The sequence below is a fragment of the Hemicordylus capensis genome, chromosome 5, assembly GCF_027244095.1.
Source record: "Hemicordylus capensis ecotype Gifberg chromosome 5, rHemCap1.1.pri, whole genome shotgun sequence".
NCBI classification, from domain to species: Eukaryota; Metazoa; Chordata; class Lepidosauria; order Squamata; family Cordylidae; genus Hemicordylus; species Hemicordylus capensis.
In genome coordinates, this window is record NC_069661.1 from 184,820,644 (window position 1) to 184,847,581 (window position 26,938).

Here is a 26,938-nt window from a genome sequence, read left to right on the forward strand (position 1 = left end):
GCCGCCACCTCTTCCGGCTGACCAGCTGCCACCACCATTGTCCCCTCATCCCTATTACTATCCCCCAGGCAGCTGCTCTCAAACTCTTGCAAGAGCTGCCACAAATGGGATTAGGAACAGGTACGTTTAGGGGAGATATATATATATATATAAGCTCACCAAGCACATAGCATCTGTGCCCCTAGTTTGACTCTTCCCCTCCCATCAACCCCTACTCCTTGCCACTGTCTTCTGGCTGGTGTCTCTGGCCCCTTCTCTCCCCACTGCCTGTGGTTTCTCCTGCCTCCTGCTGGTTTCTCCGTCCCCTCCAGCCGCCACCTCCTCTTCCTGGTGGCGCAGCTGCCTCCTGACACCTGCGGGCGCGCCACAGCCACCTCACCGTGACTGGGGCTGCCGCGGCTGCCTCCTCGCCGCGGCCGCTGCCATTTTCCCCAGCAGCAGCTCAATGGCCTCCAGCTCAATGGCCTCCTGTGAGCTCCCGCCACCCAGCCAATCCAGCGCCTCCGCCACACAGCCAATCCGCTGGGTGCGTCCCCATGGGCACGTTTTCAAGAATTAATTATAAAGATAAAGATAGATGCTCAGTGTTTTATTAACATTTAAATCTGGCCCGCTACAGCATCTCGCAATGTTACGTGATTTAAGAATCCAAAATATTTTGGATACCCCCTACCCTATAGTCTGTAGTTATTAAATCTTCATTCATTATCATATATGGCGTGGGGGATGGAATAACTCCTCACAGTTAAATGAGCACAGCATTTGTTTCTATTTTTTGCTGTTAAAGAATGTTATTTGAGGAATACATAAACAATGTGCAGTTTAAATTAAAACAATCATTCATACCGACCGATGTAGAGATAATAATGATGATCTCCCATATAATCTTCTTTCCCTCAGATCTGATGAGGCATATTTATTATGCCATTTAGTAAAGAAAATTAGTCTTATCAAAATACGTTTCAACAAGTATATTTGTTTAGTTAATAACACGTGACTCAAGATAGATAGACGCGGATTAGTATTTGAGTTAAATAAAGGCATTTGATTATTTGATATAACCCGCCTTTATGATTAAATAACCTTATGTTTCAAGAAAGTTGCTGGGAAACTGCCACATCCCGCTAAAGGCCTTACAAACGGCACAGGTCGTAGAAAGCCATACACGAACCATCCTGACAAACGTTCTGATTTATTATTCCTTCCCTCTCCGTTCCAGTTCATTATAAGAAGACCAACTCCGGCCAAGAGCGCATGCGCAAACATCGGCCCGCGCCACTTCGGCTTCCCGACCGCCTGGAGGCGCTCTCCGCTGGAGCTGCCGCTCTCTTCCTCTTGAATCCTTCCTCTCTTCCTCCGTCCTTCTCCCGCTTCCATCCATCGAGTTGTTGAAGTGGGAGGGGGTCGTGGAGGGCGTTTCCCCGGTCGCCGCGCGGCGTCACTCCCAGCATGCATCGCGGCCCGCTCCTGCCGCCGCCGCCGCCGCCGTCCCTTTCGCAGCTGCTGCTGCTGCTGCTGCCGCTGCCGCCGCCGCCGCCGCGGGGCTGGGAGAGATGGCGGAGGGAGGCGCGGCGGATCTGGAGACCCAGCGCTCGGACATCGCGTCGCTGCTCAAAACGGCTCTCCGCAAGGGCGACACCTGGTGAGGGCAAGGGATGGGGAAGCGAGGAGGAGGAGGCGGCGGCGGCTTGAGGGCCCCTCTGAGTGACAGGTGCGGGCGGCTCCTGCCTGCCTCCCTTGCCTGACTGCCTGGCGCTGCTGGAGTGTGGCGGGGTACTACTGCCGCCGCCAGGCTCCCCTTGCTCTCGCTGACCCCCCCCCCCCGCGGGGAGCGCCTTCTCCACCTGGGGCGGAGGGGGCTACCTTGGCTCACAGGTGGGGGCAGGGTGTGGCGAGGCTGCGCGCTCCGCCCCCCCCCGCCTTCTTCCGTGCTCTTGACAGGGCTTGGCCCGGCAAGGGCTGGAGAAGCCGCTTCCCTGTCACCTGTGTGGGGATGCGGGGCGCACGGGCGGGCTTCCCAGTGCAGGCGCTTCTCCCATTGTTTCAAACGGCCCCAGGAAACCCGCCCAAGAACCTTGTGGGTGGGGGCGGCGAGGGCGACGGATAAGCAAAAGCCGGTGGTCTCTCTCTCTCTCTCTCTCTCTCTCTCCTGGGCAAGGTTTCTCTTTCTCAGCGGAGCCTCCCCCGCGCGCTTTGAAGGGCAGGCCTGCCTCTTCTGGCAGACTGTTGCTGGGAAAGGCTACTGCTGTCGGCTCTTGATTCTGTTTGGTTTCTTATCCGGCCTCGTCGTGGTTACTTGCACAACGCCCCTGATCTTCCTCTGTTGCTCCACGCCTTACAAGTTCTGTATCTGCCAACTGTATCAGTTTTGTGCAAGTACAGTACGGTCTGAATTGTGTGGATCTCGCAGCCTTGAATGTGCTGAGCTGTGAACATGTGCACGTCTTTGTAGTTAAATGCATCTCAAAATAGACATTTGTCATCTAAACATAAACATTTTTCTCATAAACATAAACACTTTTTAAAATCTACGTTTTGGACTGGGGGGGGGAATGTACAAACTGGATCTTTATCTCTCAGATACAGATATGCCTCCAGCACTCACTACGCGTGCTAACAACATGCAGAGCTGTGAGTAGGGGACTGGTAACTTTTGAAGGCTCTGAAAAACAGCTGCATTGAACCTACAAAGTGTGGCACTTCATATGTTTCAGCTCCTACATAAAGACACTAGTTTATACGAACAGTGCCTCTTCAAGAATGTTAGTTGGGCAGTAAGCCCATGTATGGTCAGATGGGGGCTGTTGGATATGAGCCAGCACAATTTTTCAAGAATAACTTGGAGCTCATCACCAGATTTAGGGGCTCACTCCTTGGGTTTTCTCAACTATAAATTGTTTTAACATAAGTCTATCATTCCTTTCAAATGTTAGTGGGAACATCTCAGACATCCATATCTCAGCATACATTCATTAGGTGCCTTAAGCACACAGCTCTTCCTTATTCTAATAAGGAACGGTTCTGGCCTTCCTTACAGGGCTATTGTATGAGTGAGAGGGTGTGTAGTGCTTTGAACTCTTGAGTGTGCTATATACACTGTGTTACTCAAGTGTTCCAGCTGTGATCTGTATTTTGTAGGGGTGCTTTTGAGGATGAGTCTAGAGTACAAAAATACAGTTTACTATTGTGCAGCAGAATTCCTTGCAATCTATACTCTGCCCCATCATTGAAAACAGGAAACTAGGGCAATAATTATGTTTTATTTGAATGAGCCCCTGGTGGCGCAGCGGTAAAACTGCTGCCCTGTAACCAGAAGGTTATAAGTTCGATCCTGACCAGGGGCTCAAGGTTGACTCAGCCTTCCATCCTTCCGAGGTCGGTAAAATGAGTAGCCAGAATGTTGGGGGGGCAATATGCTAAATCATTGTAAACCGCTTAGAGAGCTTCGGCTATAAAGCGGTATATAAATGTAAGTGCTATTGCTATTGCTATTATTTGCCATATAAACATTTCTCCTTTCCTTCAAGGACAAACATTTATGGATATTCAATTTTATCCTCACAGCTACATTGTGAGGCAAGGCAACCTGAGAGATGGCGACTGGTTCGAGGCTGCTGAAGGGGAATTTGGACATAGATTTACACATGCATAGCTCACTTTACACTAATTCTTATTTGGCTTTTGTGATATACTCATTCAGCCTGGTTCTGTGAAAAAATCAAATCTCAGTGTGTTCAATTGGCCTCAATACCCAAGTAAGTGTGCACAGGATTGTAGGAACCTCAGTTAGCTATGAAAACTAATTATTTCCCATTGAGGGTTCCACAACTTTTTTCTGGGCTTGGTGGCTAATCACTGTTTCTGTGGCCAGTGAGGGTCAGCTTTCTTGTTTCCTGATCCACACAGGGAACCTAAGTGTATCACTTCTGTGCTTGCTTGCTTGCTTGCTTGCTTGCTGGCAAAGAATTTCCAGTGGAAGAATTTCAGGCTGTGTTCTCTTCTGATCTGTGACACTAAGCCTGATAGCCTGGCACTGTTTTGAAAGAGTGGTGCTCGTGGCCTAAAAAATATTGTCTAGTGAAGCCAAAATACATGGTTGCCACTAGCAATCTGACAACCAATTGTCTTGTAAGTGTAATTACAAACACAAGTTTCTGTTTAATGAAATAAAATTACAATGTACATTCCAATGATTTACAAATGGAGAAAATGTATCAACCAAATAAGCAGATATAGCAAATCTACTCCCCCACCCCCCGATACTGTCTATCAGTTGGTCAGTTTTTGCATCTTCCAGGGCCTTGATCAGCTATTCTTCCACACATGGCAACGTGGACTTTTTTCAATGCCTAGATAAAACAATCTTGACAGCAACCAATCAGTTTTATATCAATTTTAAAGGAGATTAACATCGATCTCTGAATTGTTTAGCAATACCACTGAAGGATTCATCTTGAGAACTGTCTCTGTAATTTGGGTGACAGCTCCCAGAATCTGTGACCAAAAAGCTTGAATTAAGTTGCATTTTGATTGAAAATGGAAAATATTAGTATAATACTAATTGTATTAATGTATCTCCAGATCCATTGATCAGTGGGATTTACTATAGAGTGAAAATGTTTGTTCTGTGCTTCTAGATTAAATCCTATGCTATATAATGGTGATATTTTAGCATTTAATATTTCTACCTTATATTGTGTGTTCTTAGAATGCAAGTTCACTTTAAACTCTGAGAGAGTTGATGATAGAAATTGTAAGCAAGTGTAATCATAGTATAGTGAACAGTTCTGTTGCTGCAGTTTAGAAGCTTGCTGTGTTTTAAGAAACTATGCACATGAAGCATTAGAGTCCTTTATTTGTACCATTATATGATAGTACAGTTAAGTTATGCCATTTGTACAAACAGTATTATCTCAAATTATTTTTGAAAGTTCTAAAGCTATAATGGTTATTAAAAGGTAAGGTTCATCAACAAGAGCAATTGTATTGATTGAATACGCCTAGTAGTTTAAGTCTGATTATAACAGTAAAGCCATGTTTAGATAAAATCTTAAAATCCTACAAATACTTGTGTGTGCAGTCCCATCAATAATCATTCATCATATCGGTGAATCCAAGTGGTTTTTTACAGGATTGTTGTATCTCAGTTGTAGCACTAGAATCATTTAATCAAGAGTAGCTGTTTATAATAAAGTAACAAATCCAATAGTGCAGGTTGTTGTACCATGGCTGTGTAGGAATAGTATGCACATATTAGGAGAATCTATCTTGTCATTAATGTGTTCTGTTAATGTGTTGCTGATGTCTGTTTAAAACAGCTTAATGTCACTTAGGCATGCTCTAGAATAATCAAGTGAAGGAGCAGAAACACAAAGAAGCTCCATATCTCTGGACCAGTGAGCACTCTAATATTTTCATCTGTGTGCGGAATGAGTTTTGTTCTGAGCAGCAGTATCAAGGCAGTGTGCACGCACATGCATTCAGAAGGGGGCCTTCCTGATTCAACCTGAGTGGGATCTAAAATTAATTGAGTGGACATAAAAAAGTATGTGAGCATGCACTGATGTGCACACCTTAGAGGGAACGCAGCTCTGGACACTTCCTTCTCCTTGTTTGCTTGATATTAACTTGGATGCTGCTCCCATTTCACAGCCTGTCATTCAGACTACTATAGAGGATAAAAGTAAAGTGCAGGCGCAGTACTCCAGGCTCAGCCCTGCTCGTCCATAACCAAGCAAGGTTGAATGATGGATTGCAGGGGAGAGTGGAATGGAGGAAAAGCCTTTCCCGTGCCCATTGGTAAATGAGTATTTGGCTTCAGGAATTTGGATGGAGAGTAAAACTTACCAGAGCTGGCTAACTAGGTGACCATATCACTCTAGCATAAAGACTAACACTTGTGTTTGTGTTATGATGACTGGAATAGTATGGAACAAACTACATTCCTGTGTTCCCAAATCCATCAATATTTAGTTTTTAAAAAGCCCTTGCTTTCTTGTTCTGGGGTACTGTAACCATTTCATTCACTTCTAAGCTAGCTCTTGCGTCTAAGTCATCACACTCTCCAGGAGCTAACCCTTTTCATTAAAAGCTTTTAAGCTGCACATAAGTAAACTTAGAGAACATGTGTGATCGTACTCCATGTTTCATATACCAAGGAATAGTAGTATCAGAAGTTATACCAAGTGCTTGTTTAGAAATAGGTGTGTAGCTAAAACTGAACGGTGGGAGGGACACAAACTTCACTGGGGACGGGAAGTAACTGGTTGGGAAACAGCTTATTCCTCATTCGGCCCCTCCTGTCTCTCCTAAGAAGAAGGTGGGTGCTTAGGGGCTGATTCTTAACTTTTTGTCCCAGCGCCCACTCCAACCGTGCTGTGCCCCTGTTTAGAAATATGTTCTATGTGGACAGTGTTGTGGGGCTGGGAGGAAGTGAAGAAATATAAAATCATGATCATCTACAAAACTTAGGGTTTCTAATGGGAAGAAGACATGTCATATTTAGTTTGAATATTAATTTTTGGTACACTCTAAAAATGTAACACAGATGGGATAGCCTATTTTCACAGGATATACTCTGTATCTGTTCTGGTGAATCATAGTACCTGGGCCATACCTTGGTGGTAAAGGTTTGCATGCATGCATGCGTTCCCTGGTTTGGTCTCTGGGAGTTCCAGTTGAAGAGTCTTGGATAGCAGAACTGAAAGAGATCTCTGCTTGTAACTCTCTAGCTGTTGCCAGTCACTTTGGCAGTAACACAAGACTATTCCTGATATAACTAGTTTTTCAGGAATGGATTAGAGCCTATTTTGCAAAGCAGAAAATCAATCCTCAGTTTTTAAAACCAAGGAAACCATTAGATTCAGTTTTTTCTTGTGCTCAGTAATATATCATTGATCAGCATATAAAGAAGTATCAGTCAAAAACTGTGTTCAGAAAATATTTCCAGTACTTCCAGGTATGTCATTAGTGCCAATACTGCTAATTAACATGATATGAAAGTCATATTACAAAATGTGGTTTATTACAGTTTTATATACCCTGTCAGTCAGTGTAAAAGCATGTACTACCTTAACCAAACTTCATTAACTAACTTTTAATGAGTTTTTCTTTCCCTGGGATAATCCTTTTTCAGTATAGGAAATTATTCTTGATGTTGATGTAAAATGGAAAAATGTTCTACAATGAAAGTTATACTTATAGATCCTACATTTTGAACATATATTTTTGTATTTATAAGGACCAAGTTAACAATAAAAATAAATAAGTCTGACCGAGCTTTGAAAAGAGCAATCTATAAAAGCAGGGGATCTACACTTAATAGAACATTGTTAACTTTTGCAGTTGTGTGATTAGACTACTGCAGCTTTGCTATTTACAGGGTAAATTTGCTTATTTTAACTGGTCTTACCTACTCTGAGACCATGGCATAGGGTGAGATGTAAGTATCGGCAGAGATTGCATTCTGTTATCTGTTTTGTTTCCATTTCATATTCTGAAGTCTTAATAGTTGTTTTTGTTGTTTTTAAATCAAACCTTCCTCCTTTTCTGGGGTCATTGGGCAGCCTTACCAGGGCTAACAGCCGGATCAAAATGCTGACAGTGACTGGGAGTTGCAGCAGGAAATCAGGGAGGCGCTCAGGAGAGGCAGGGCAGTAATAATGGATGACTTCAATTACCCACACATAGACTGGGTAAATTCACAGTGAGGTAATGACAGAGGTCAAATTTCTAGATAGGCTTAATGACTGTGCCCTAGAACAGTTGCTCTTGGAACCAACCAGAGAGAAGGCGACCTTGGACTTGATCCTTAGTGGCACCCAGGACCTGGTGCATGATGTCAGTGTCATCGGCCCTTTAGGGAACAGTGATGATAGTGCGATCAGATTAAGCATACATGCGGGGAGAGAATCACCAAAGAAGTCTAACACAGACATTTTGAATGTCAGAAGAGGAAACTTCTCCAAAATGAGGAGTATGGTGAAAAGAAAACTGAAAGGGAAAATGAGGAGAGTCACATCGCTCCAGAATGCATGGAGTTTACTCAAACCACATTACTAGAAGCCCAGTTAGATTGTATACCCAAAAGGAGGAAAGGTACCACTAAGTCCAGGAGGATGCCAGCATGGCTAACAGGTAACATCAAGGAAACCATAAAAAGGAAGACTTCCTTCTGAAATTGGAAGGCCTGTCCAAATGAAGGGAACAGAAAGAAAAACACTCTGACAAAAGAAATTCAAGGTGACAATAAGGGAGGCGAAAAGAGAGTTTGAGGATCATTTAGCCAAAAGTATCACGGGAATAACAAAAACGTCTTTAAATACATCAGAAGTAGGAAACTTGCTAGGGAGGCAGTTGTATTATTATACAATGAGGGAGTGAAAGGGATTATTAAGGAGGATATGTAGGTTACAGAGAAGCTAAATGAGTTCTTTGCGTCCACCTTCACATCAGAGGATACTGTTCCTGAACCAGGCTTTTTGAAGATGGAGGCTAAAGAACTGAGTCAGATAGAAGTGACAAGAGATTGTGTTCTAAACTGTCTGGAAAAACTAACAAATCGCCAGGGCTGGATGGCATCCATCCAAGAGTCCTCAAAGAACTCAAATATGAGATTGCTGACCTAATTGCTAAAATATATAACTTATCCCTGCAATCAGGCTCTGTACCGGAAGACTGTAAAGTAGCAAATATAACACTGATTTTCAAAAAGGGATCCGGGGCGATCCGGAAAATTACAGACCAGTTAGCTTAATGTCCATTCCAGGCGAATTGATGGAAAGCATACTGAAGGATAAAATTGTAAAGCGCATCGAAGAAAAGGTCCTGCTGGAAGAGAACCAGCATGGTTTATGCAAAGGTAAATCTTGCCTCACAAACCTTTTGGAGTTCTTTGAGAGTGTCAACTAGTGTGTGAATCAAGGTGATCCAGTTGACATAGTATATCTGGACTTCCAAAAAGCTTTCAACAAAATTCCTCATCAAAAACTCCTGAGGAAACGGAGAGTTTACACAATGGATGGAAGTAAGAAGTAGTGTCCCCCATGGATCTGTACTGGGACCGGTGCTTTTAAATTTATTCATAAATGATCTAGAAGTTGGGGTAACCAGCGAGGTGGCCAAATTTGCAGATGATAGCAAACTCTTTGGGGAGTGAAATCCAAAACGGATTGTGAGAAGCTACAAAAAGTTCTCTGGGTGAGTGGGCAACAAAGTGGCAAATGCAGTTCAATGTTGGCAAGTGTAAAGTGATGCACATTGGGACGAAAAACCCCGACTTCAAATATATGCTGATGGGATCTGAGCTGTCGGTGACTGACCAGGAGAGGGATCTTGGGGCCGTGAAGTGTCGACCCAATGTGCGGCAGCTGTGAAGAAGTCCAATTCTGTGCTAGGGATAATTAGGAAACGGATTGAAAATAGAACAGCTAATATCATAATGCCCTTATACAAAACTATGGTGCAGCCACACCTGGAGTACTGCATATAATTCTGGCCACCAGATCTAAAAAAGGACACTGTAGAACTGGAAAAGGTGCAGAAGAGGGCAACCAAGATGATCAGGGGCCCAGAGCACCTTTCTTATGAGGCAAGGCAACAACACCTGGGGCTATTTAGTTTAGGAAAAAAATGACTGCTGGGAGACATAAGAGTTCTATAAAATCATGCGTGGAGTGGAGAAAGTAGATAGAGAGAAATTCTTCTCCCTCTCACATAACACTAGGGGTCATCTTATAAAATTGATTGCCGGGAAATTTAGACCAGCAAAAAAGTATTTTTTCACACAATGCATAATCAACCTGTGGAATTCTTTGCCACAAGATGTGGTGACAGCCAATAACCTGGATGACTTTAAGAGGGGTTTGGATAACTTCATGGAGGAGAGTTCTATCAACGGCTAATAGTTGGAGTGCTATAGGCCACCTCCAGCCTCAAAGGCAGGATGCTTCTGAGTACCAGTTGCAGGGGAGTAACAGCAGGAGAGAGGGCTGCCCTCAACTCCTGCCTGTGGCGTCCTGTGGCATCTGGTGGGCCAGTGTGCGAAACAGGATGCTGGGCTAGATGGGCCTTGGACCTGATCCAGCAGGGCTGTTCTTATGTAGTCACCCATCCAAATGCAAACTAGGGCAGACCCTGCTTAGCAAAGGGGACATTTTATGCTGATTACCGCAAAGCCAACTCTCCTCCCCCACAAAAAAGCTTCTTGAAGATTTTTTTTAAGTTAGACTTTCACTTGCCTAAAAACAAGATGTACATGATTGATAACCCCTATCTCCATAAAATAGATTGCCAGTGAAAACACAGATAATGAACAGAACATTAAAAACTTCAAAATAATCTAATGTGAAGGAATGTAGTCAACAGGTTTTTGTAACATGGGTTGAATTGTTTAGCTGGCAGTCTGAGTTCTAGGATGGAATTGTTTTTCCCCAGATTAATATTTTGACACTGTCTGGAGATTTTACATTCACAAGTTTGTGAACTGATGATGCACTTCATAAAACAAAAAATATGTAGTGGAGTTTTTTTTTTCTTTACATAAGAAACTTGCATAGACAGTGGGCAAGATCCAGACTAATTGTGCTTAGTGATGCCTAACTCTGTGAATCCTGCCCATTGTCTTATAAAGGCTAAAAGCAAAGGATTTCCTGCAGTATACCATATAGGACTTGTTCATACAACTTCTGTCTGATCTGGAAATGTGGAGTGTTTTGGTAAAATGTTGGAAGGTGGGAGCGCGTGCTTGTGGCACGTGGGATATCTAAACCCAGCGAAGCCCAGTTCCCACCTCACTTGCCCCAAGATTCTGCTGGGTTCTGTCCCAAAGTTGGGCAGAAGAAGTTGATAGAATCTCAGGAGAAGGAGGATGGAGATTGGACTTGCGTGTGGTCAGGGGGATACATGTGTTTCACAACATATGTAGTGATTTTCTGCTGTGGCACTGTGGATTATGGAGTGATCGTTATGGATGCCCGACTGCATCATGCATCATGCTGCTAATCTTTCATTTTAAAATGTTTTCTAAATGCTTTGTCTCCAAAACCTGTGTGACTTTCATATGAAATAATAATAATTAAAAAATAATAATAATGCTGAAGTTTGCTGTGACTCTTTTAATAAAGATTAAGATCTTTTAGTGATCTTGACTTGCATATGTATGTCAGATACAATAGTAGAGAAAGTTGTATAGTTTTCTATAAGAATTTATTAGGCTTATAAATCCTTGAGCTTTAATAAATATAGAATGTACATAGACTTGCTATTTTTGTATTTAGTTCTTGCCTGTTCTTTAAAAGAGGGTGGGGGAAGAAAAAAGTCCAAAGTCCGGTGGTAACTGGTTCATGTTTTAAGATGGCGTCCAATATGTTTAATGACCCATTAGATCACTAGCTGGAAAAAAATCACTAAACTTATATTGCCTTAAAATGTATCTTGGTAGGTGTGTATTGGTGCTACTTCTGAATGATGGGGTGCATTATTTATTTATTAATAAATCATATTTTATACAGCCTGATATGTATATCTCTAGGCGGTGTACAAATTCCAACATTAAAACCACAGTTTAAAATACATAAAACACAATAAAAACAAATTATTAAAATAATTAAAATTATAATTAAGAGCTTGCGAGAACAGGAGAGTCTTGAAGGCCTTCCTGAACAAACAGAGAAGGAGATGCTCTTATTTCAGCAGGGAGCATATTCCAAAGCCCTGGAGAAGCCACAGAGAAAGCTCAGTTCTGAATCGCCACCAGACGAGCTGGTGGCAACCGTAAACCAGACTTCTCCAGAAGATTGTAAAAGGTGGGAGGGTTCATGACAAAGGAGGCACTCTCCTAAACAACCTGGTCCCAAGCCATTAAGGGCTTTATAGACAACTAGCAATTTTCAGCCTGTTAGATTAACGGGCGCTAGTAGACCACCCCCGCCCCCCCCCCCCGAGTGCGGCCGCCAGCGGGCCCAGTCCTTCCCAGTCCGCCCCGCCACCTTCGGCCTCCCCTTTCTGGCTTCCCCCGCCAGTCGGGGCCAGTCGGCCCGCCATGGCCGCTGCTGCCTCACTTGCACTTTCGCCGCCGCGGCCGCCACCATCGGGGCCAGTCGCCTGCCGCGGCCACCGCCATCTCTGGCCGAGGCCGTGGCTCTGCCGCTGCCTCACCAGCACTCTTCTCCTGTTGGCAGCGGCTGCTTCTCCTAGGCCGCCGCTTCTCCTGCTCCAACATGGCCGCCCGTGTCTGGGCGGCCATATCTTTTTGGGCCGATCTGGGCATGCGCTCCGTGCATGCCCAGAACGGCCCAAAAAGACACGGGCAGCACGGCCGCACATCGAAGGCTTTTATGGTATAGGATAACCAGCACTTTGTATTTCACTCAGAAACATATCGGCAGCCAGTGCAGTTCTTTCAAAACCAGAGTTATATGGTCCTTTTGTGTTGTCCCAGAGACCAGTTGGGCTGCCACATTATTCTAGTATACAAATATGTGTTTGCTTAAAGCAGGCGATGTTTAATTTCTCCTACCCACTAATTATTCACTTTCCTCAGCCCTCTCTGGTCTTGAGAACCAGAAGCAAATCTAGTGATGGGGAAACTTCCTCACAGGCATTTATAGGAAGAATCTTCAGGCAGAAGAAGAGGTAGTGTTGTGGATAATTTATACATTATTGAAAACATTGAATTTTTGCCATAATGTATACAAATGTAGTAGACCTGGAAAAACATGAAAAAATATTCATGTTTACAAAACATGAATATTTTAGAAGCACACAAATAAAGGATAAGATCACATTATTATTTCTGTACAAATGTTGTCTTGACAACCTACATGTAATGTTCAGGGCCAGCTTGTTCCCTCCTTCTCTGGCCCCTCCCCCTTCCCTGGAGCTGGTGTGTTGATGTTTCCCCTCTACTGGTACTTGCTCTCTCTTCTTCCTGTTTCCTCAGTACCAAACTTGGTTCTGAAGACAGTGGGAAAGAAAGTGAGTGCTGTTACTGCAGCTACTGCAGCTGCAATGACAATTGGGGAAAGGCCAGAGGGATCCTGCACTGACATGGTGGAGGGCAGAATGTGTCTCGAAGGTGCAAGCACAAGGGGAAGAGGGTGGTATCTGGGTCACTGAGGCGGGGGGGGGGCAGCAGGGGATGTGGTGACATCAACAGCTCCTCTGGGTAAAGGAGAGCAGGGCCCCAGGCCAGTGAGGAATAAAACATACAGGGTGGCAACAGAGAGGAGGAGGTGGCAGCTGGCAGGTGAGACGATGCCAACTGTGGGATGTAGGGCGTGTGCCATACCTAAGGTCATTGTCTCACTTTGCTTTATAAGGGAGCCACCCCTGGTAATGTTCTAATTACTGTAGGTGAAAACTTGTTAGGAGGGACCTAAAAGTCAGGAAGACTTTGGAATGCTTCACACAAATTACATTTTTGTACATGAAAGTTACTCCTTTGGGTGGGAGCAAGAAATATGTAAATAAATATATCACTACTTGTAGATAAATGTAGATGGATCTGCAAATGGTGTGATTATTTTTGTTTGTTTGTTTCCCCTGCTAACTGGGCAAAAAGTCACCTTTCAAAATAGAGATTCTTTTAATTAGCAGGGAGAGAAACCATCCCTATTGATTCTCAGCACAGTGTCCCTCTAGTGGTTGCTGGTGGTATCTGCCTTGTTTGTATTTTTTTTAAAAATTGTGTCCTTTTGGGGACTGCTTCTATGTATACTGCTTTCATATTTTTTTCATTTAAATGCTATCTATCAATAATAATGCGTACATTGTTGCATACCTGTATTGCAAAATAGCACTTTGTACTCAATAGTGATTTCTATTTCAAATTGTTTTGGCTTATATGACCCAATATAAAACAGGTAACAATGTGAGTTGTTGCACATTGCCATCCAAATCAATATTAGTGGCAAATCACACACGCACACACCCCTCCTAGATTTGTGAGATTTTGATCGATGTGTCATTTTTATCTTCTTTTCAAGGTATTTAGTGGATAGTCGCTGGTTCAAACAGTGGAAAAAGTATGTTGGCTTTGATAGCTGGGACAAATACCAGATGGGAGATCAGAATGTTTATCCCGGTCCTATTGACAATTCTGGACTTCTCAAAGGTAATATATTATGATAGAGTGTGTATGTGGATGGATGGATGGATGGATTGTCCTGTTTCTCAGGACTATAAATATTTCCCTCACTACGTCAATCAGGAATTCCAGAACTTATGGTTCTGCCAATACCTGAAATTGATATATTGAATAAAAGCTGCAAGTACAGAATTCTGAATTGAAACTACTTGTTTTGAATTGAAACAACTTGGTGATAATTTACAAGTTGCTCTCTCTCGCACGTGTGCGCGCTCTCTCTCTCTCTCTCTCTCTCAGAAAAGGTTCTTTCTGCTGACAAATTGAAAACAAAAAATAAAAATAAACTAAATTGGAAGATGAACTCTCTGACTAGTACTTTGTATTTTTTCTTTTGTATATACTTAAGAGCTAAAGATACATACTTGTAAATCTTCTAAAGTCATTTCAGGATAAAATATGAAGACACTTTAATAAAAACCTTTTAATAAGTAAAGTTGTAATATTTACTTTTTAAACATTAGTATCTATAATGTTAGATTATAGTTAGATTATAGATAATGTTAGATTATAATAGCAACCCTTTGGCTGCTTCATGTGCTTTAGTTCAGTATTTACACTGGGGATAGTCAGTTTAAATGTGAGAGGGCAACTCTATCAGTGAATATGTTGTTTGTTTGTTTGTTTGTTTGTTTTTCCAGTTTAACCTCTAATGCTTGTGATCCACTAAGCATACTTGTGTGTTTAAACAGTCAAGTATTATAAAACCAAGTCATTGAAACCTTGTTATAATACAAAACCTTTTTTCTCATAGATGGGGACTGTCAATCTCTTAAAGAGCATCTCATTGATGAGCTGGACTACATTCTCTTACCAACTGAAGGCTGGAATAAGCTAGTTAGCTGGTATACTCTCATGGAAAGCCAGGAACCAATTGCACGCAAGGTACCTCTTATATCGAGCACTGAAACACATGCTGTTATATCAAGCACTGAAACACATGCTGTGCAATCTTTAAAATGCTCTGTATGCAACACTCCTAGTCACAGGTGCAGCAGCCATCTGTATGTGCCACATTCTACTCAGGTTAACTAGTACTAAGCACTGACATTGTTTTATTCACTGTTAATGCATTGGCTATTTTTAATAAGAAAATAAAACATTAATGGCAGTGTTATTAATGCACCTGCTAACTGAGTAAAGAGGCATCTTTTTAAAGTGGTGAGTCTCTTTATTTTGCAGGGGGAGAACAACTGGCCCTATCCAGTCCCAGCACACCATTCCTCCAGTGGCTGTTGCTAGGGTCAACCTTATGTTTCTTTTTAGATCGTGAGCCCTTTAGGGACAGGGAACCATCCTATTTATTTGATTGATTGATTGATTTCTATACCGCCCTTCCAAAAGCGGAAAATTTATGTATTATTATTATTTTTATGTAAACCGCTTTGAGAACTTTGGTTGAAGAGTGGTATATAAAATATTCGTCGTCATTGTAGTAGTGTTGAGTACTAGTAATCTAGTATTAATAATTAGAACAAAGTAATATAACATGTTTCTAAAAACATATATTCTTGTCAGCAGCCTATTTCAGTACAGACTATTTCTAACTGAACCATAAAATATTTGCAAATGGTTATTCCATTTGTAAATGGTTATTCCTGGGACTCTTCATGCTATACCAAAGCAAGCCCTAGCTCAGTGCAAAAAGCCAGTGGAAAGTACAGTGGAAAATTAGGGACTTGTTAGAACTGAAATCAAGGGGGCGTGGGAACTACAGTTATTTTCCATCATTTGCCAGCATGGCAGCCTATCTCAGCCAGGAGTGACAGCCAGATTAAAAAACATTTAACTAATTAAACTATCACAACTACTGAGTTAAAAAAAGGATTAAATACAATCATGTTTAAAATATACAGTTGCTTCTCAGTTGCTGTGATAAATTTACTAATAGGGTGGATATAGCTAAATTTAATATTTAAACATTTTTGTGATGAGTTTTTCAGTATTGTAGTGATTACTATCTTACTGAAGCACATAAGTTGCTTAATTCTGCATTTTCTCATTTACCTTTGTTCTAACCACATGCCTTAACACTGTACTCATACATTTGACATCTGACTGTGTCCAGCATCTCATCCTAATAGCAAGAACATGTATTGCAATATTTTCAGGTAGTGTGTGGTATTAAATGAAAAGCATTAAACTATACTGGAACATGCCCTCCATTAAAGTTCCCTTTCACTTTTCCCTTCCCATTTCTTCCCTGATTCTCTCTTCCATTTTTTTTCTCCATCAAGTGCATACTTTTTCCATTCATCTAGCAGAAAAACTCAATTTCTAGGAAATATTCCCAAGGACAGCTCTTCTATCCATACAAATATCCATACAAGTTCACAGCAAGAACACTTTCAACCTTCCATCTACTTCAGTAGTATGTTAATTGTTTAAGAAATACATGCTGGATGACATTCTGAGCTGGGTTAGAATTACATAACAAGCTGCATCCGTGGAAAACTCTGCAGTTTTGGTCAACCCAGCATGTTGCTGAGCAGGCAAAATGTGCAGAAGGGGGCAGCCATTTTTGCTGCTTTCTCTCCAAAAATACTTCTGATTGATTGATTTGATTTATTTTTATAGCTGTGCAGCCCTTAGGGACATATTTCTGAAATCAAGAAGTACTTTTGTGGGGAGGAGTGTAGGGAAGATCACCACACCCTTTATGCACATTTGCCAACATGTTGGGCTGAGCTCCATTGATGAGTCCTCCATTGATTCAGCTCCTTTATGGATTTCTAACACTGTTTGGAGTGTTGGCCACTTTGAAAAAATGTATGGGTAAGTTCAGACAACATAACAAACCATTGTCTGTTTGGACATGACTGCAGTATTAAAAGCTCTTGATCCTGCATGCTTTCTTTTTATCACCTCCACTCCAGTCTCTTACTACTGCTGCTTCCGTGCTGGGAGAGTCATATTTTGCTAAACCATAGCTTCTTAGCCTTAGACCAGAACAGTTAACTGTGGTTTATAAACCACAGTTAAAGTAAGTTGTGAAACTGAGATTCAACTTTGGTTTCATACCTTGGTTTAATTGTGGTTTGTCAAACAGCTCAGGGTTCAGACAAGCTATGGAGCTGTTGTTTAATGACAGTTGTGACATAAGAGCTCAGGAGGGGAGGGGGCAGGAGGGAGTGCAAGATTCAGGAACTTTTAAGACCACATTCACAACTAAGAAATCATGGTTTGTTCACTTGTCTGAATTGATCACTATTTTTATTTCATGTTCTAACTCTTTACAATTAAAAATGTATACTATGAAAGAGTCTAGTGAGTGAATGTATTCTAGCCCTTTTCTATTTTCTGTAGAATGTATATGCTCAATTCAAATATCATGCCAAATCATGGTTTGCACTAACCATCATTTAGGAAACCAAAACCATGGTTTGGGTTTCCAAACATACAACAGAAGATCATAGTCTAAGGTTGCTTGTCCACTTTCATTTTTCATTCTCTTGGCAATTGACTTTATAGATTTACTCCTGGTTCCATGGTGCTGAAGACTGTTAATTATGCTTGTCAATTCAAAACTTTAGTTGGGGTATAAATCAATTCGTGAGTTCTGGTTCATTATCCCTTGATTCAGCCTGTGGTTACTGAGTGATTGTAAACCATTGTGTGCCAGTTTAATCATCATGTCAGATTGTACTTGGTCTTCATTCCTGTGGTTTGGCATGATGTCTGATTTGAATCTTTAGGTAAGTCTAAAGTGTTAACTCAGAATTTTCTGAACTTTGTATGAATATTGTAGCCTTGTATTCAGCAACTGTTTCTACTGAATAATATCAGATTCATCTTTGGACAAAGGTGCATATATCTTCATTGATTTATCTTTGGATGCTAGAGTTGAAGAAATGAAAATTGTTGCTCTTTTGTCAAAGAATCTGTGGATCTTCCTGGCTTATAAGTATAGGTATCTATCAAGATAATTGTGTTTTTCTGAATTGTGTGCATGTTGCTCTTTGAGAAAAATTTAGTTATCTTTGCTCAGTTGAAATCGTCTAAATTTGTAGTCTTTATTTCTCCTGCAGTGAAATATATTGTATTAGCTTATTTTCATATATTGTACTAGTTTATTGCATTCTTGGGATTTATTAAGGATCTCAACTCATGCTACTTTACTGTACTGGAAATGTTATATCTTGTGGGGGAAGGGTTGTTTTTTGTTTTTACAGTGGACGAAGGTCATCAGCTTAGTATGGGTCATCACATGGCTCGAGACAGGATAGGGTTACATTTTTTTTTTGCAGGCTAGCTTCCTGTTAGGCAGTAGGTGGTACCAGAAACCCAGTTCCTGTTCTGTCTGTCTCGAAAGACAATGGTTTTGAAGATCTCCTACTCGTTAAAAAATCAGGCTAGTTTGTCCCCCACCTCTTACCTGATTTATTTCTTCTCGTGTGCCAGGGTGGGAAGGGAGTCGTTTCATTTTGTTCTAAAAATCATTGTTTTATGTTCTGATTTGGTCTGTTTGTTAAAACTGCTCAGTTACTTTAGTTTTGCCTTGGTTAGCTTTTTAAAAAATGCCTTCTCCCCTCCCCCTCGGTTAGCTTTTTCGCACTCCCTTCCCCTCATTTCCAGCCTGTGGAGGTAACTCAGTTGGGAGAGATGTTAGTGGACTCCCTCTTGGAAGGTCCCCACTCAGACCCAAAGGAGGAAAAAGCATGTTTTGTTGGGTTTTTTTAAGCCCTTTCAGGAGCTAAATGCCTCTCTCTCCCTAAGCTGATTGAACCTCTGCTGAGCCCTAAGCAACATAGAAGGGCTGCAAAGAAAAGCAAACACTTAATCAAGGAACACTCTGTTTAAAAAAAACACCAACAAACCCTGCAAAAAACAGCCTCTCTCCTCCGCTGTGTGCCTCAGTGAGAATATCCTGCTACGAGCGCTATGCCAGCAGAAGCAGCCCAGACACCTATCTCCCATATTGCCCCAAGACAACACGGGCAAAGATGTGCAGTACAAAGGTGCCATTTTAACCAAAGATATTTCTGCTGCACCTTTGGAAGTGGGGGAGGGAGCTGTAGATGTGCCTTTTTTGTTCACCATATTCCAAAATACTAGTTCCTTCTGCTTTAGATGAGGGTTCTAGCTTGCTAGTCCTTGACGCTACACAATCCAGATATCACAGCCTGTGCAAACTGCCTCTGCTCCTATACTAACTTCACAGAGCTCCACTCTGATGAATAAGACCTTGCTGGGTGGGGACAGTAAAATAAATAAATAAATACATACATACATACTTACTTTTCCAGAATATGTGCCTCAAAGGCTAAAGGAATTCATTTCAACTGAATGCAGGACTCTGATTTTCTATGCCACTTCAGCCCGCTTTACCCCAACAGGTTCCAGCCCGTAGGGCTAGACCCACAGGGTGACAGAACCTGGGAGCCTACTCCTCCTCAACTGATTCCAGTCAGGGTAGGGAAGCCATTCTCCCCCCCCCCCCGAGAGAGGGTGCTTCAAGCCTTCGGCAGGGCACCATGGGGCAAAAGAAAAGTCTATTTGGAATCCTCCTGCTCCTCATCAGAAGATGAGAAACTGTCTGAGAAGGGTTCCACACCACAAGTACTGAGCTCCTCATGCCTCTTCTCACCAGCTGACTTGACGTCTTACTGGCGAAACTAAGAGAGTCATCAGTGATGTCTCCACTCCAGATGTTCCTCAATCTCCTCCTGGCCTAGACCTACAAGTCTTCCCATTGGAGCTGGTCCTGTCAGCCACGGTACCATTCCCACCACTGTTCGAAAGCACTGTGATAGCAGAATGGAATGCCCCTGTCTCTTCCAGAACTTCCACATAAGCCCCTTAAAATAATAATAATACCAATAATAATAATAATAACCTCTCCCCTGATATAATGGACTTGCACTTGGTCCCCAAGGTGATGCACCAGTGGCCCAGTTAGTCTCAGGGACAATCATGCACAAAGAAGGGGAGGAACAGTTTTAAAACTCCAGAGGACAAAAAGTGTGTTTCTTTTCTAAGAAACTAGCGTCAGCTACAGTGATTAGAACATCTACTACCACTTCAATCTTCGCACGTGCTTCCATTCCATGGGCAAAAGAATTAATACAATACATTCCTTTAGAAAATAAGAAGTTACACCAGGGCATTAATAAACTAGCCAAGGCCACTCAACTCATGGTTGATTCCAGCTGGGATTCTATTCAGCATGCATCCAGGGCTATGGCTTTGGGATGGCAGTGTGTAGAAGCCTCTGGCTAAAACATTGGAATGCAGACGCTAAGTCCAAACTCAACCTAGCAGCCCTCCCGTTCACGGGGACCAAGCTATTTGGCCAGTCTCTAGAGCCCATCGTAGTTGAGACTAGGGATAAGAATAAGAAAAAAACTATTTCCCTAGGGTGCTGAGATTCATGGAAACCTTTTCGTTTCAATAATAGCTCATTTCATTCCAACAGAACGTTTCTTAGAAATACAGGATCATCCTTCAGAGATCATAGACCCATAACCAACTAACCTGGTTGGCATCCCCCGTGGCAGCAACACGCAAGGGGATCTTCCAGACTACAACAGATCAGACAATTCCCTTCCAATTACCAAACACATAAACATTGAATCTGTTCCAGTCAGGGGCAGACTTGGCCTACACTCACGAGCCTCGTAGACCTCCACTACAGACCGGTGGGTGTTGGACACAATCCAAAATGGCTACACATATTTTAGATGCCTTCCCCTGACCTCTGTCTTACCCACACCCGTCCCCAAAAACTGATCCAAACAACTACAGATGTATCTGGTTATTCTTCATCTTCTGGAGATCAAGGCAATAGAACTAGTAACATCAACAGAATTACAACAAGGCATATTTTCCATATTGTTTTTGGTACCCAAGAAAGATGGAGGGCAGTCCTAGACCTCAAGTTTCTGACCCAGTTAATAAAAAAGCCATTCCACATGGAATCTCTGCAATCCATCAAGGAAGCTGTGTGATCCCAGGAATTCCTCATCTCCATAGACCTCTTGGAGACCTACCTACATGTCCTGATACAGACTCACTGCCGCAGATTCACTTACAACAATCCCCAGTTTCAATACAGGGCAAATTTTTGAGAACCCTTCGGCCTCTCATTGGCGCTGTGGGTGTTTTCAAAGCTGATGGTGGCCCTTGTGGCACACTTAAGCCTGCAAGTCATTCATATCCACCCTTATTTGGTCGATCTGCTCATCAGATCTCAGATCCATCTACAGGCCTGCAAGGACATTCAACAGACTACACAAACAATCCTGAACAACGGATTGATCATCAGTGATCAGAAAAGTCACCTGTTGCCCTCGCAGTCCCTGCAACACTTGGGAGCCCTCATCAACAAATGCAACAGAGTCTCTGCCTTCCAAACACAAAGACAAGTTGAGATCACTAATTCATCCTCTCCTATGTTATCAGTCAGCAGACCTCATGCTCCTGGTGCAGATCCTAGGCTCAATGATCTCTTGCATTGAATGCATCCCTTGGACAAGATGTCATTCAAGAATACTCCTGTAGCACATCCTACCACATCAGGAGGCCATCATGGAACACATGCTGGTGCAGGTCCCCCTGACAAACAAAATTCTCAGGTCACTCGAATGGTGGCTGTCTCTAGCATTCAATAAGGAGTTTTTACTCACAATCTCCTCACAGACAACCATCACTTCATTTGTAAGCCTCTCCAGCTGGGGAGCTTGCTAGAGCCATTATGCACAGGGCAAATGGTCTCTCCCTGAACTTCATCACAATATCAAATGGCTGGAGCTCCGTGCAATCTGCCTAACACTCATTCACTTCTTACCACAGATCACAAGCACCCATGTGCCCGTCTGGATGCACAACATCACCACAAAGTCCCAGGTTGATCACCAAGGTGTAACTAGGTCAAGAACCATCATGGAATCCGATCTCTTCTTCGCTGGGGTAGGAAATCACCTCCTGTCCATATCGGTGGAACACCTCAGTGGGACAGCAAACGTTCACGCATATTGGCTAAGTTTTCAGACAATAGATCCCATAGAATGGTCACTTCACCCAGACGTGTTTCATCAGATGACCAAGGTACTAGGCCTTCTTGAAGTGAACCTATTTGCATCTGCAAGCAACCATGGACTTCCACACTTCTTCACAAGGTTCCAGTCCCCCTGGGCGAAAGCCATGGATGCATTGATGGCACCATGCCCGCCCCCGGCCTTCTATATGTTTCCCCCCCGATCGCCATTATTCAGAGAGTCATTCGAAAAGCGCTGTTAGGAAGGGCAGACCTGATCATCATCGCCCCTTATTGGCCCCTGAGGCCATGCTTTTCTGATGTTCTGAATTTCTCAATTTGGCACCCTTGGCATCTTACTCCACGACAAAACTTTCTGTCACAGGGCCCCATTCTCCACCCAGACCCTCAATGGCTCCAACTCTTCACGTGGAGGTTGAGAGCTTGGCCCTATGTCAAATGGGATATTCACTGGAAGTACAGAATACTAACCTAGCTTCAGAAGTAAAGAATACTACCCTAGCTTCTAGAAGATCACCCACCAGTAGAATTTACCATTCTGCTTGGTCAGCTTTCTTGTGGTGGGTGTTCTGAAACACATATCTCTGTTGACTGCAGGGGTCCCCGAAGTACTGGCTTTCTCACAATCCGGTTTGGAACTTTAAACTATGACTTAATACACTGAGATGTCAAACTTCAGCCTTCACCTCAGTGCTCAAATGGTCTGCCCCTGATGCTCCCTCTTTACTCCATCCTGACCTTATGACATTCCATAGGGGAGCTGGCAATATCTCCCGGCACCTCAATAGGGTTCTTAATGCACTCGTTGGAGCTCCCTTCGAACAGCTCCGCTTGGTACCTTTTAAAATACCTCTCATTCCAGGTGCTCTTTCTGGTTGCAATTACTTCAGCATGAAGAGTATCTGAATTGGGAGTGCTCTCCAGTCGTAAGAATCTGTGCACGTTAGACCAGCATGCAGTGGTGCTAAGATTAGACCCTATCTTCCTCCCAAATGTTAATTCTATCCTCCACCAGATGCAGGAGGTCATCCTCCTGTCCTTCTCCAACGCACCCCAAAGAAAAATTATGGCACTCTCTAGATGTGTGCAGGGCACTCAGAATTTACCTAAGACGTACTGCCATGTTATGCCAAATGAACTCACTTTTCGTGTCATTGCTTCCGTCATCCTTGGGTAACAGGTTATCCAAAGTCACCAAATCCCAGTGGATAAAGGCACTATCACATTAGCATATGAATCTCTGAAGCTTGCCTGTTCCAACAGGCATTACAGCTCATTCAACTCATAGTGCTTCTACTTCAGCTGCCTTTTCCTCAAATGTCCCTTTCATGGAGATTTGTAGAGCAGCCACCTGGGCTTCTGTTTCTCCATTCATTAAACACAATAAGATCTTTTCATTCCATGCAGCCGAGGTGGTGTTAGGTTGCACGGTACTGCAAAACATGGTCTAGACTATCTGCTCTCTCTCGTCTTCACTTAGCTGGCTTGGGTATGTCCCATACTAAGCTGATGACCTTCGTCCACTGTAAGGAAAAAGAAACATTGGTCTTACCATGAAGGGTTCTTTTTCTTAGTGGACGAAGGTCATCAGACACTTGATGTAAACTTGATGGTTGGGGTGCCAATTTTGGGTGTAGGGTAGCGACCCTCAGCGACAATTGAGTTGTCCATTCACTATCCTGTCTTCATATTATTTTCTTTCTTACCTTGTATGGATAACTGCTTTGCCTCTGTTTCTCCTATCTTACACCTTTCTATGCTATAGGCCCGGAACTGGGTTTCTAGTGCCACCTACTGCCTAACAGGAAACTAGCCTGCACAAAAAATGTAACCCTATCCTGTCTCAAGCCATGTGATGACTGATAAACTCATACTAAGCTGATCACCTTCACCCACCTAAGAAAAATAGCCCTTCATGGTAAGAAACCAACATTTCTTTCTTGGGGAAGCTTATCTCAGATTTGTATGTTAATATTTGATACACCTAATCATCTTTTTAAATATAAGTTTCTTGTTTGAACTCTATGCTGTAATTTACTATTTGCTTTGACATTTTATCTATGCCTGACTGCACAACTCTGGTCCTGCAGATTTTGGACTGCAACTACTATTGTCCCTGACTAGTGCCACTGCTGACTGAGCAGAGACACCTTTTAAAGTGGTGATTCTCTTATATTTAGCAGGGAGAGAGCAACTGGCCCTATCCAGCCCCAGCATAGCATCCCTCCAGTGGCTGTTGCTGGTATCTGCTTTCTGTTTCTTTTTAGATTGTGAGCCCTTTGGGGACAAGGGAGCATCTTATTTACGTATGTATTTTTCTATGTAAACCACTTTGAGAACTTTGGTTGAAGATCGGTATATAAGTATTCGTAAGTATAAGTATTAGTAAATATTAGTATTGGCTACTATGGCTGGGGATAATGAGTTGTAGTCTAACAGCTAGAGGGCCAAAGTTGTGCAGCCTTGATCTAGGCTAATGTAGGAGGAAGACAACTTAGCTCCTGTTATGTATGATTCAAGGTTTGCATGGTCTAAGACAATATATGTTCTCTGTAGAGACAGAGATAGTGACTCTGATCAACATCATTGTATCCAAAATCTTAAATGTGTTGAAAACACATTGAACAAAAGAAGTCTTCCCTCAAATGAAGGCTGCCTATCCTGCTTAAAAAGTGTTGACTAGTGAAGTTACAGCATAAGGGAGTCATAAAAGGAGATACTAAATAAGAAAAACGGAATTGTCCATAACCTGGCCTAAGCCCAGGCAAGCTTTGGCAACATTCTCAACCACACATTGAGAGCATATATTGGGTTGTTGTGTGTATGACTTATAAGACTGTTCTTCTGACATCCTCATCATAAATAATCAATGCCATAATAAAGATAATCAGTAAATAAAACTTGGGAGAGGAGAGTTCAACACGCATGTCCTGTTCTGTTTATTTGACCTGCATCCCCTTTCATCCCACTGCTACACTCAGTTATTTTGCTCCCCCTCCACTCCCAGAAAACTGGATGAGAGCCATGTTAGCAGCCATGTGTTGTTTCCACAGTGCTCCTGCTGTGGTATTGGTTTTTTTATGGCTGTTTTTTTAATGGAAGCTTTCCCATCCAGGCTTACAGCTCAATCTCTACAGGTTTACTCAAAAATAAGTTCCACAGAGCTAAATAGGACCAACTCCCAAGTAAGTGTACATTGTATTTCAGTTGTAAAATGCAATTATAGAATGTATCCTACATTCCATAGGAAGCCAGGTGAGCCTCACTGGGGAGGCTATTCCATAAACAAGGTGCAACCACCGAAAAGGCCCTCTCTCTAGTAGCCACCCGCCTCACCTTGTTTGGCAAGGGTACTCAGACGAGGGCCCTATACTGCATACCTTCTATACTGTACTTCATAACTTCTAATAACTGAGATGGGGAGGGATTCCCTCATTCTAGAGCTCATGTGCATATCAGTGTTCTTATGTGAATAAGGGATTTGGGGGTCAAATTGGTACTTTTAAAAAAATCTTTATTAAAACAAATTTACAATGCTAAACAATATTGATCCAAACACAATCAGCAAAGCATAATACAACAAACCACAATTCATCAATCCGTCCACACTCTAATATTGTCTGTGGTAGGGAAACAACCATAATTTTCCCAATTGGTATAAAGAATAAAATCTGTCCAAATTACATAAAAAGAATTATGTATAGTCTGGTTTGTACAGGACCGAATAATATGGGTTAGCTTTTCTGAGATGGCAATATGCCATAAGTTCTATAAGCCACTCCAGCCTCAGAGGTAGGATGCCTCTGAATACCAGATGCAGGGGAGTAACAGCAGGAGAAAGGGCATGCCCTCCTCCCTGTGGGCTTCCAGAGGCATATGGTGGGCCACTGTGTGAAACAGGATGCTGGACTAGATGGGCCTGGGGCCTGATCCAGCAGGGCTGTTCATATGTTCTTACCAGTTTTCATCAACCAGGTTTGATTTTTCCAATGTTTGGCTATAGGTACTTTTGAAAAAATAAATACAAAGACGAATATTTATATACTGCTTTTTCAACAAAAGTTCCTAAAGCAGTTTACATAGAAATAAATAAATAAAATGTCTCCCTGTCCCCAAAGGTCTCGCAATCTAAAAAAGAAACATAGGATAGTCACCAGCAACAGCCACTGGAGGGATAGGGCCAGTTTCTCTCCCTTGCTAAGTAAAGAAAATCACAATTTTAAAAAGGTGTCCCTTTGCTCAGTTAGCAGGGGACTACCTATTGGCCACTGCATGAATACAAAGATGAATATTTATATATCACTTTTCAACAAAAAGTTCCCAAAGCATTTTATATAGATATAGATATATTTATAAATAAATGAAGTCAGTTCATCAATATATTTATAAATATATAAATAAATGAAGTCAGTGCTGTAAGAATGTACAAATTTGAAGTTATCTGATGCAGTTTTCTTTAGATCATTAAGCATATGTGGACAATTTAAAAAGGATAAGAAATTGATACTTCTGTATTGTCCCTTTTGAGAGAGTTCAGATGATCCACTGCCAGTAGGTTGATGCCAACCGAAGATTCCCAGCAAGCGTGTCCTCCCAGTACAAGTTGGACGTTGTATGCATTTCATGTCATCTGAATCCATCAATGTCTGGATCTGTCTGCCACTGACATCCTCCACCCAACTTCAAATATAGATTACATGTAGATGTTGGATGGTGGGAGGGAGCCCAGCATTGGCAACCTGACATTGGCTGGTTCAGACATTAATTGTGCACAGTTTGTGCCAGGAACACATGATCTC

At 42.4% G+C, this 26,938-nt stretch overlaps 1 protein-coding gene across 8 annotated transcripts in view; it reads left to right on the forward strand.

Moving 5' to 3' along the window:
* The first annotated feature begins 1,298 nt into the window (after positions 1 to 1,298).
* Positions 1,299 to 26,938, forward strand: part of USP15 (ubiquitin specific peptidase 15) — a 91,823-nt gene continuing 66,183 nt past the window's right edge. For 5 of the 8 annotated variants that reach the window (XR_008308058.1, XR_008308059.1, XR_008308060.1 and 2 more), the window contains exons 1-3: positions 1,406 to 1,642; positions 13,986 to 14,113; positions 14,898 to 15,028. Coding sequence is in view for 5 of the 8 variants with exons in the window: in XM_053253337.1 (XP_053109312.1) it covers positions 1,554 to 1,642; positions 13,986 to 14,113; positions 14,898 to 15,028 (348 nt within the window). In the remaining 3 variants the exon portion in view is untranslated. Of the gene's footprint in view, positions 1,643 to 3,619; positions 3,756 to 13,985; positions 14,114 to 14,897; positions 15,029 to 16,380; positions 25,060 to 26,938 lie in introns of those variants that run through there. The other 3 variants (XM_053253343.1, XM_053253339.1, XM_053253338.1) reach the window with 3 other exon arrangements.